General features: G+C 37.2%; 1 protein-coding gene across 1 annotated transcript in view; it reads left to right on the forward strand.

Moving 5' to 3' along the window:
- Positions 1-2,845: 2,845 nt before the first annotated feature.
- ckap2l (cytoskeleton associated protein 2-like) overlaps positions 2,846-12,535 on the forward strand; it is a 67,173-nt gene continuing 57,483 nt past the window's right edge. Inside the window, exon 1 of the mRNA XM_039768315.1 lies at positions 2,846-3,058. Within this exon, the coding sequence (XP_039624249.1) occupies positions 3,019-3,058 (40 nt within the window). The 5' untranslated portion in view covers positions 2,846-3,018. The remainder of the gene's footprint in view (positions 3,059-12,535) is intronic.

The raw sequence follows: 12,535 nt of genomic DNA on the forward strand, positions 1-12,535 counted from the left end.
GAATGAGATCAGAGTTTGTCTGTTCCAGAAAGAAAGACTTAATGAAATCCAGCTCAATTACTAGGGCATCCAATGCTCTGAAGCTAACCTGCAAATAGGTTTAGCGTGAGGGATTAACGCTTTGAGGTCATAATAACAATGAAGTAGAATATCTAATCATAAGATCAAAAGTTGTAAATTGTTCTTTCAAAAATGCTGATCACTGGGGTACTATGTAAAACACACAAATAAACAACAAAATGTGCCACTTCTTGAAGGAACAACTGACAAATACTCACAATTCCTTCACGAAATTCTGCCCTGAAAAACAACATTTTGGCAGACCCTGAGAAGTGTCTGCATGAACATTATTGTTTGACACCCATCCATCCATCCATTTTCCAACCCGACGAATCTGAACACAGATCACGGGGGTCTGCTTGAGCCAATCCCAGCCAACACAGGGCACAAGGCAGGAACCAATCCTGGACAGGGTGCCAACCCACCGCAGTTGTTTGACACCCAAATCCTTAATATATTTGAGCAACCTTCTAAAACATAACAAGTTTGTGTCATATGTTGTGTATTTTGTGGGCATCAATTCAAGTTGCAAACATTTCCTGTCCTTTTTTTCTTTTGCAAAGGGCAATTTTCTTCACAGCATTTGAGATGCCACACATATAGGCAAAGCAATCTGCTCACACACACAGGCTGCTTTCCCAAGACAAAAATAAATAACCAACAACAACATTTATTTATATAGCACATTTTCATACAAGAAAAAATGTAGCTCAAAGTGCTTTACAAAATGAAGAATAGAAAAATAGAAAACAATAAAAAATAAAAATAAGTCAGCATTAATTAACATAGAATAAGTAAGGTTCGATGGCCAGGGTGGACAGAAAAAACAAACAAAAAAACTCCAGACAGCTGGAGAAAAAAAATAAAATCTGCAGGGATTCCAGACCAAGAGACCGCCCAGTCCCTCTGGGCAATCTACCTAACATAAATCAAACAGTCCTCTTTGTATTTAGGGTTCTCATGGAAGGACTTGGTGATGACCCACCATCAAAGAGGAATTTCACAGTCGCATGTAAGGCAATTAAATTGAAACAACTGCAAATTTTAATATAGAATCACTGATGGAACAAGCTGTCCACCTTCAGTCTTTCTTTAGAGTTCTTCACTTTTTAAAGAAACACCACTGTGTACTCCCCTCTTCAGCAGATACCTACTGCATACCTAATATACTTATTAATGCACTTTTGACTTGGGGTTCTGTAATGGAATAATTCAATATGACTTCTGTATTGTATTGCAACTCATTTAGCTGATGACTGTTACGAATGGAGCACAAGTACGTACTGTATTTAAAATACCCAGCACAAATATTAACGTGTCATCTTATCCATTCTTAAAATAATCTAAGATGAAATGCACATACAGTAATTGCTGTATAAACACTAAGGCAAAATAGCCAGGATCTCACATTTGAACAGGATAAGTTACCATTCAAAGACTAGATACACTCTTAAAAATGTTGGTTCTTTAATATCACTATATGGTTCTTTACTATGCTGTTTAGTTCCTCGTAGTCGCATTGCTTGACAAAGCACCATTTCATTCTGGGAACGGTTCATTGCATATGAAGCTTAAAAAAAACCCTGAATTTACAGTGCATCTGGAAAGTATTCACAGCGTATCACTTTTTCCACATTTTGTTATGTTACAGCCTAATTCCAAAATTGATTAAATTCATTTTTTCTTCAGAATTCTACACACAACACCCCATAATGACAACAGTGAAAAAAGTTTGAGGTTTTCGCAAATGTATTAAAAATAAAAAAACCTGAGAAATCACATGTACGTAAGTATCCGGAATACTTTCCGGATGCACTGTAAAGTGTTATTGGATGTATGCAGCAACAGTCTTTTCAAAATCATGCCCCATTTGTATTTCACATATCTTCTACCATCTAGTCGTGGTTATTCGCAGTATGCAGCCTGTTACAGATCTAAATAAAGGTTCTTTCTGCAAGCTTCTTATGGATGGTTCTCGATTCTCCTATGGCATCGCTCCGAAGAACCGCTCTGGCACATTTACTTTGAACAGTGTACTATGCATATCTGTACATTAAAGTAATTAACATTTGATTACTGGACAATACAAGGTTCAGTGCAGGCTGGAGAACTTCCGGCATTTCTCACAATAACGACTAGTAACACTCCATTATGTCATAAGTCTTAGATTTTTTTTTACTATCATTATAGCAAAAACAGAATACAATGCTTACTTCAAGACATATACTGTTTTACGTAAAGTGATATCGTCAGGGGTACATTTTGCACAATGCAAACAATTTACCACACAACGTTAACACGGATTTCACTGATTAACTGTTTTACGCATTCACTCTGCCAGTCACATTCCTTCACACAATTTCCATGGTAGCTGCTGCAGTATCGTTCCTCTTCTGTCAGATGTGCAGAAAATCTTCATACACACCTCCTCCATTCACCACGTTTTGCTCTAATGGCGTGAAGGTTTGCTCCTTCACACACCAAGTAGTCTGTGGTTGATGGACTGCTCGGCGCAGGACTCAGAGTGCTTATACATTTTGGCGTGAATGCTCGTTAATCGGAATCAGCCTACGGGTATCCGGGATTGAACGAGTCGACGTTCTATAAACAGCTAATCGCTTTGTGCGAAATAGCACTACAGTAGAAGAACAAGCATGAATTCAAACACAGTTTGTTGTTAGAGGTTAGAACACGCCTTCTCAGTCCCACTTCCGTTTACCTAAATCAGCCGCCTCTTCCGTTAAGACAGCCAATCAGAAAGCGCTTTTGCAAGTGGGCACGGACGGCTATTCGACGATTGGTTTCTTTAAAATTTCAAAAAAAGACGTGAGCCTCCGAGATATGACAAGAAGTTTTGTATTTACAAAGTCAGTTTGTTGTCGAAACATTTTACGTTTTAATTTAGATTAACATTTTATTTTGAATTAGTTGCATAGCGCAGAGTCTAAGCAAAGGAACATGGACGAGAAAAATAAAGATCCTGCAAGAACTGTGCAAGGTATGTTTGAACCCCAATTATTATTATTATTATTATTAGTATTATTATCACCGTCGCCGTTATCACCCCACTTTCTATGATTGTAGGAGACTCCAACGTTGTTCTGTACACGAATTTGCTTAATGAAAGGCACTTACGCAATCATTACAACTGTGCATTGCACTTGTCCACAGTTTTCAGGGCTCGTGTAAAGTCGGACTTAACATGTTTTTCATTTTTTCTCTTTCAACATAACGCGTCCGTATGTTTAGATAAAATGTCGCTTTAACGGTGGTTTATTTTTATAAGTAGTATGCTGCGCATTCATTTGTAAGTCACTGTAGACAGACTTTATTAATCGATAATAATGCTAAATTGAGTGTGTAGCTTTCGTGGTCCACCTGTGGATAAGTGTATTTTTTATATATATCCACATTCCAGGTAAGCAGCAAGTTTTGACTCGGAAAGTGTGTGACTCTGTCCATATGACAGACTTGCAGCCGTAAATCCGGGTTGCTTCCTGCTTTGCAACGATGGTGATGAGGACGGCTCCATCTCCCATAACCCCAAGGCCAAATAACAATGTTTGAAATGGAAGAATGGATGGATATATTTTACATTACATACGCTGTCATGCACGTCAATTGATTTTTTAACTTAATTATTTTCTTTCATGTGTATAGGATAGTTTAAAGTTTATTCCAATTGGCCATTATAACCATGCTTTTTCCTGGGCATGTTATTTATTTGTTCTTGTACTGTTCTCTAATTTGGTTTGTAACATACATTATCACAGTACATTCTTATATTGTCACTAAATAAAATGAAGGCTGAATGAGTAGTTTTTAAAGATAAAATAAACTTTATTGACCTAATCGGGAAATTCAGATGAATATGGCTGCAGAAACATAAGAAAACAAGGATACAGACTCTCAGGACAAAATCCAGTCAGTCAATTGATAAAAATTAAGATACAGTTTGTTGAAGTTGGAAGAGCATAGTAGATTGTGTTGATGATGTAACTGATGAGGTGATATTTAAAGAATGGAAGCAAATTATTAGGAACACCTGTACACCAACCAATGGTTCCGAGACAAGGATGCTATTCAGTGACCTGAGACGAAGACTGGACAGCTTCAGTACTGTATCTCTTTATAGAATCCTTGGGTACCTCTGGTTTCACTTTGTGTCGAACGAATGGATGCTCATGGAGTCCCAAATGAGGCACATTACATTGTGAGGAGCCTCCGTGTGTTTCTGCACCATGGCCATGTGGCACAATTTCCCAAGAAAGATCTCGTGTATCACCGGGTTGCGGCAGATAGATGGTAAACCTTTTTGTTTTTATTTTATTTTTTTGAAATCTAATTTTATGCTTTGCCATTATTAACAAATGAACTAGCACATGAAGGCTTTGCAGAAGCTTGTATTTTGTAATTGTAGCAGCGAAGCTTACTTGTTCGTCAATGATAAACACTTTCACATTCTGCTATAAAGGTGTGTAAAGGAGTGCGCTTTTACTGTACATTTTAATCATGGAAAAACATTTAATGTTATCGGTGACATTTACTTTTTAAGAAAATCCTACATTTCCAGCTGTGTGTTTTGTTTGTATAATTTTTTTTTAAACTAAAACCAGGATATCTGTAATATTCCATGTAACCAATGAGGTAAGACTATGGTTGTGAATTTGTTATTTACAAACATACTTATTCAACTAACGGGCCTCTCACAAATTGAATAATTTTACTGCTAACCAATGCTATTTATGCATGAGCCTGCTTTGTATTTAGCATATGTTGTATGCATCAGTATCACTTCAAAGTAAAAAAGCAGCTTCACATTACAGATTTGGCATTTTATGGAGAGATTTGCCTTGTTGGCTGTGAACATACTGGAAAGTATCATAAAACCCAAAATCTAAGTTTGCTTCTTGGAGATTCAATGAACAACCACAGCACTTCTCAATATTAAGATTCAGAAGTATCATCACCAAATACAGCTTGCTCTTACCACCTTTATCTACTGTATCTTGCTGTCACTATCTGAAGACCTGTTACTACAATCCTACTTTAATTTGTACAGGCCCTTTCTAACCTGGTGGCTGCAAATTCTGTTCAACTTGCCACCTACCAGCTGATTAACCAAGAAAGCACTTGCTTTTTATGCTGTGACTAGTAAACTTGTGTGTTTGGTGCTTACATACTGACCAGTCAATTCTGCCTGGGATGGCAATAAAGGGGCCAAAGCTGTATGTAAATAAAAGCAAATAAAATACAGTGAATCCGGAAAGTATTCACAGCGCATCACTTTTTCCACATTTTGTTATGTTACAGCCTTATTCCAAAATGGATTAAATTCATTTTTTTCCCTCAGAATTCTACACATAACACCCCATAATGACAACGTAAAAAAAGTTTACTTGAGATTTTTGCAAATTTATTAAAAATAAAAAAAACTGAGAAAGCACATGTACATAAGTATTCACAGCCTTTGCCATGAAGCTCCAAATTGAACTCGGGTGCATCTTGTTTCCCCTGATCATCCTTGAGATGTTTCTGCAGCTTAATTGGAGTCCAACTGTGGTAAATTCAGTTGATTGGACATCATTTGGAAAGGTACACACCTGTCTATATAAGGTCCCACAGTTGACAGTTCAGGTCAGAGCACAAACTAAGCATGAAGTCAAAGGAATTGTCTGTAGACCTCCGAGACAGGATTCTCTCGAGGCACAAATCTGGCGAAGGTTACAGAAAAAATTCTGCTGCTTTGAAGGTCCCAATGAACACAGTGGCCTCCATCATCCGTAAGTGGAAGAAGTTCGAAACCACCAGGACTCTTCCTAGAGCTGGCCGGCCATCTAAACTGAGTGATCGGGGGAGAAGGGCCTTATGCAGGGAGGTGACCAAGAACCCGATGGTCACTCTGTCAGAGCTCCAGAAGTCCTCTGTGGAGAGAGGAGAACCTTCCAGAAGGACAACCATCTCTGCAGCAATCCACCAATCAGGCCTGTATGGTAGAGTGGCCAGACGGAAGCCACTCTTTAGTAAAAGGCACATGGCAGCCCGCCTGGCGTTTTCCAAAAGGCACTGGAAGGACTCTCAGACCATGAGAAACAAAATTCTCTGGTCTGATGAGACAAAGATTAAACTCTTTGGTGTGAATGCCAGGCATCGCGTTTGGAGGAAACCAGGCACCACTCATCACCAGGCCAATACCATCCCTACAGTGAAGCATTGTGGTGGCAGCATCATGCTGTAAGGATGTTTTTTAGCGGCAGGAAATGGGAGACTAGTCAGGATAAAGGGAAAGATGACTGCAGCAATGTACAGAGACATCCTGGATGAAAACCTGCTCCAGAGCACTCTTGATCTCAGACTGGGACGACGGTTCATCTTTCAGCAGGACAACGACCCTAAGCACACAGCCAAGATATCAAAGGAGTGGCTTCAGGACAACTCTGTGAATGTCCTTGAGTGGCCCAGACTTGAATCCGATTGAACATCTCTGGAGAGATCTTAAAATGGCTGTGCACCGACGCTTCCCATCCAACCTGATGGAGCTTGAGAGGTGCTACAAAGAGGAATGGCCGAAACTGCCCAAGGATAGGTGTGCCAAGCTTGTGGCATCATATTCAAAAAGACTTGAGGCTGTAATTGCTGCCAAAGGTGCATCGACAAAGTATTGAGCAAAGGCTGTGAATGCTTACTGTATGTACATGTGATTTCTCAGTTTTATTTTTAATAAATTTGCAAAAACCTCAAGTTAATTTTTTTTCACGTTGTCATTATGGGGTGTTGTGTGTAGAATTCTGAGGAAAAAATGAATTTAATCCATTTTGAAATAAGGCTGTAAATAACAAAATGTGGAAAAAATGATGCGCTGTGAATACTTTCTGGATGCACTGCAGCTGTGGTATAAGTTCGTCATGGTGACTAAACCTTTAAATTATTGTTACAAATTATAATTATTTGTTATCTTTGCAACTACCTTAGCAGTAGCATGGAGCCCTTCTTTGGCCCTCCATGATTCTGGCCTAAAATAATCGGGTTCTGAAATACAAATTGCATCTACAGTATGTATCAATTTCTGGCGGGAGGGGATCTTTTTATGTCATATAGAATATAATTTGTTCCTACTAGGTTCTGACAGATGTGTTCAGAGATTAAGGTAGTTATACTCTTAAAATGGTGCTGGAGGAAGGTGACATCTTGATTAGCACATGCAAGCAAGAATTTAAATGCACTTTGCACACATGACAATAATTATGCTATAAACAGTGTATATTGTACTGTGCAAAGAATTTGATATAAGTTATGCAAACACTACAATTCCGCTTGAAATTAAGGCCTTTTTGTCATTCTTTAAAAGTCTCTTTTTTTTTTTTTGGCAATCATTTTTTTTGAAGACAAAAAACAAATAGTAAGACTAAAAGCCTTCTAGATGCAAAAAGTTTTCAGTGTCAAAATTTTAACCATCATCTTTGACTTGGTTGATGTTGTTTTAATATGTCTAATTGTAAGTGTGCAGTGTAAGACCATGTGATTTTTGTAGCATCTCTAGATATGATGATGTCTTCTATATTGGATACTGTGAAACTGTCCATGAAAAATGCATAGATCTTGATGTGAAATTTATTTCATATTATCCTGCCCAATCATTTGATTGTCCCACAAAATATAAGTGCTAATAAGTAGAAATGGTCCCTAACAATCTTTTCGAAGCAAGTGAATTTTTTTTAGCTGTGTAAATTCTGAAGAGAAAAACATGCATGAAAGTGTTTTTAGGTTCTTTTTCTGTGAAAAACTATAAAACTCAAATTGTTCATGTTATTTTTAAGTTCCAACTGTTTACGCGAGGAGGTTTCTCAATTGTATTGCAGAAGAAGTCAAAAGTGAACTTCCAAAATATTTGGCATGTGACTCTTTATTTGTTAATCCTAGAGTTGGAATACTGGAGCTGTTTTCCTTTAGGTATTGCTTCTGGTTAAAATTTATTAAGATGAGGTTTCATACCCCGAGTCCCAAATATCTATTTATAATGACATAGGTGATGTAGATAAGGAGGTGGGTGGTGGTTTTTTCTCTATTGCTTCTTTATATGGCTGATTCAACAGCAGTGGTGGATGTTTTTGGTTTTTGTGGATGAGTTGATGATATTACCTCTGTTATAATCTAAGACATTTTTGTTATGGGAATTAGGTAATTTGATTTAGTTAGGGGTCCTCCCTGCGTGGAGTTTGCATGTTCTCCCCGTGTCTGCGTGGGTTTCCTCCCACAGTCCAAAGACATGATTATTAGATGCATTGGTGATTCTAAATTGTCCCTAGTGTGTGTTTGTGTGTGTGTGTGTGCCCTGCCTGGGGTTTGTTTCCTGCCTTGCGTCATGTGTTGGCTGGGATTGGCTCCAGCAGACCCCCGTGACCCTGTAGTTCAGATATAGCTTGTTGGATAATGGATGGATGGAGAGACCACTATAAGATAGTTCTTGGTGGTTTTCTTCCAGTAAATGGTTGAAAATACCAATTGGTAATAACTCTTTTGAGGTATATTGACAATGCCTAAACCTTATGTTAATGTCAATGGGGTTTTAGAGCCTAAGATTAATAATTTTAGAAGAAATGGACTGATCAGACCTAACCCTAATCTTAACCTGAATGAGGAATGGGAATATAATCGGGTAGGGAAATTTTCATGGATGGTACAATTGAATAGGTTTAGGATTATGGGAGATGGTAAGTAGGAGGACAGATCATTACCCCTTGGGCAAGTTATACAAACTCAGTCATTGGTTTGGGGTGAAAATTTGGATTGTTTGGATATACTGTACAGTATCCAACATAAATAGAATTCAGAATAAAACTCCAGTCGTGTACATGTTTTCAGCCCCAGCACAACAGATTTGTAGAATTATTTGTAATAATTGTGAAATTACTCAAACTAAATATTATCTCTTAATTTTTTGTCCTGTGGCTGCATTTAGGTGAAAAAGAATAAAACAATTACTATTATATTGTATTATATATATATATATATATATATATATATATATATATATATATATATATATATATATATATATATATATATATATATATATATATATATATATATATAATAAAAAATATGAGACCTTTTTAAAGTAGAGATTTATACAGCATCTACAGGTGCCGGTCATAAAATTAGAATATCATGGCAAAGTTGATTTATTTCAGTAATTCCATTCAAAAAGTGAAAGTTGTATATTAGATTCATTCATTACACACAGACTGATGTATTTCAAATGTTTATCTCTTTTAATTTTGATGATTATAACTGACAACTAATGAAAGTCCCAAATTCAGTATCTCGGAAAATGAGAATATTGTGAAAAGGTTCAATATTGAAGACACCTGGTGCCACACTCTAATCAGCTAATTAACTCAAAACACCTGCAAAAGCCTTTAAATGGTCTCTCAGTCTAGTTCTGTAGGCTACACAATCATGGGGAAGACTGCTGACGACAGTTGTCCAAAAGACGACCATTGCCACCTTGCACAAGGAGGGCAAGACACAAAAGGTCATTGCTAAAGAGGCTGGCTGTTCACAGAGCTCTGTGTCCAAGCTCATTAATAGAGAGGCGAAGGGATAGACAAGATGTGGTAGATAAAAGTGTAGAAGCAATAGGGATAACCGCACCCTGGAGAGGATTGTGAAACAAAACCTATTCAAAACCGTGGGGAAGATTCACAAAGAGTGGACTGCAGCTGGAGTCAGTGCTTCAAGAACCACCACGCACAGACGTATGCAAGACATGGCTTTCAGGTGTCGCATTCATTGTGTCAAGCCACTCTTGAACAAGAGACAGTGTCAGAAGCGTCTCGTCTGGGCTAAAGACAAAACTGCTGCTGAGTGGTCCAAAGTTATGTTCTCTGATGAAAGTAAATTTTGCATTTCCTATGGAAATCAGGGTCCCAGAGTCTGGAGGAAGAGAGGAGAGGCACAGAATCCATGTTGCTTGAGGTCCAGTGTAAAGTTTCCACAGTCGGTGATGGTTTGGGGTGCCATGTCATCTGCTGTTGTTGGTCCATTGTGTTTTCTGAGGTCCAAGGTCAACGCAGCCGTCTACCAGGAAGTTTTAGAGCACTTCATGCTTCCTGCTGCTGAGGAACTTTATGGAGATGCAGATTTCATTTACCAACAGGACCTGGCACCTGCACAAAGTGCCAAAGCTACCAGTACCTGGTTTAAGGACCATGGTATCCCTGTTCTTGATTGGCCAGCAAACTCGCCTGACCTTAACCCCATAGAAAATCTATGGGGTATTGTAAAGAGGAAGATGCAATACGCCAGACCCAACAATTCAGAAAAGCTGAAGGCTACTTGCCACAGACTGATCGACTCCATGCCACGCTGCATTGCTGCAGTAATCCAGGCCAAAGGAGCCCCAACTAAATATTGAGTGCTGTACATGCTCATACTTTTTCATCTTCATACCTTTCAGTTGGCCAACATTTCTAAAAATCTTTTTTTTGCATTGGTCTTAATTGATATTCTAATTTTCCGAGATACTGAATTTGGGACTTTCATTAGTTTTCAGTTTATAATCATCAAAATTAAAAGAAATAAACATTTGAAATACATCAGTCTGTGTGTAATGAATGAATCTAATATACAAGTTTCACTTTTTGAATGGAATTACTGAAATAAATCAACTTTGTCATGATATTCTAATTTTATGACCGGCACCTGTATATCATATTGATAAAACAGATATTGAAACTATGAAATGTTTGGTCGGATTTAATTTGATGTCTGCTGGAATAAAAAAACTGAGTTTGAAACATGAAAATCTTTACATTTCTGTGTTTTAAAAACAATACCATCACAGAGTCTGAATGAGATTTAGGGTTATTTATCTGTTTGTGTTTACTTAATTTCTGAATTTAGTTAGTTTTTATTTAAGTTCCTTAATTAACATGACAATGTATTTATTTCTGTATTGTGTAAGCTCAAGCTGGACCCATTTTTATTGGTCATTTCCCCTAATCTAACTAACTGCATAATCACTGGTGACAGGTTTAGATTATACAGTACATGTTAATCCATGAATAGTGCCCTCCTGTGGTCAGAATTTGTCATTATAGCAAGATGTGTCGGGATCCAAGTTGCATGTAGTAGTAATAATACATTTTATTTATATAGCACCTTTCCAGTTCTCAAGGCACTTACATTTAAGACTCATCCATATTAGTGGTCATCATTAAAGATCCATTGGTACATACTCTTTACTGTGATGGGTGCTATCCCATCAATATTATTGACCCTTCATTTTTCTACAGTGAGTCCTATACAGTACATTGTGTCTTGGCTCTCTCCACAGAACATTTTACAGATCCTGCCCAGTCATGAACATTTCATACATTTTTGTGTAAAACTTGTTTGCTGCATATCTTCCCATTAAAGTGATAGTTCTTGCAAATTAAGACCACAGGCATGCTTTATCTTCCTTCTAAATTCAAAAACTCCATCAGAATGATATGTGACGGAGAAAGTGTAAATAAATCCACCATCATCTGTTTTTTGGTATCAAATATTCCATTGGACTGTAGCACATAGGTTTACATATTTGGAAATATTGAAATCTACATGTGGTCCTCAAAATTTAAGAGAATATACCAGCTTGTAGATTTGGATTATGTATATTCCATAAAGTCAAAATTATAAACAAAGAAAATGTAAACATATGTGAAAGTTCGTAGTTGGGTACTCTGCAAGTGAATAAACAGGTTTGTAATGCGGTGCTTGACAACATGTTGATTAAAACATGCTAGTAACACTCTCACTGTATTATGTACAAGAGACAATATTGACCCTAAATAGTATCTGATTTTGTAATCTTTAGCAAGTTATCCAACCTGCCAGTAACCCAGTTATAGATGCTTTGAAGAACTGTTGTACTCTGAATTTAAGATTTTTAGCATAATTTAAACAGGGCAACATTTTGTTTAAAATCAGTGACTTCTGCCTATTATTGTTAAGGAAGGAGATGATTGAATCAAAGATGGAAATTTGTTTGAGAATTCAATCAATTTAGCACTGTTTGCTGTAGACTGAGAATTTCTTTGGCATTTCCTAGGTGGGCAACTCCAAGCTGAGAAAAATAATAATTTACAACATCGATTTAACAGTGTGAACAGATTTGTGACCAAGTTATGAGAGCAACCTCAGTCACCACCAAACAAAGAATTACAGTAGAAGACTAATAAATGAGATAATTATGTGTAAGCAATACAATTACTTAATGATTAGAGGGTGAATTATGACATTGTAATTTTTATGGGATCGAGAGGTAGTACTTCTAATGGAAATAAGAGAAGGATGTGAAGCTTCTTTCACTGTATATCTACAGTGTGTATAACTTAGTATTACAAAATGAAGATCATTTGATTGAGGGAATGTAGTCCTTATAGCACAAATAAAATTAAAGCAGAGTACTTATGATTAAAAGTAAGCAATG

This window comes from Polypterus senegalus, chromosome 11 (genome assembly GCF_016835505.1).
Source record: "Polypterus senegalus isolate Bchr_013 chromosome 11, ASM1683550v1, whole genome shotgun sequence".
Lineage (NCBI taxonomy): Eukaryota > Metazoa > Chordata > Cladistia > Polypteriformes > Polypteridae > Polypterus > Polypterus senegalus.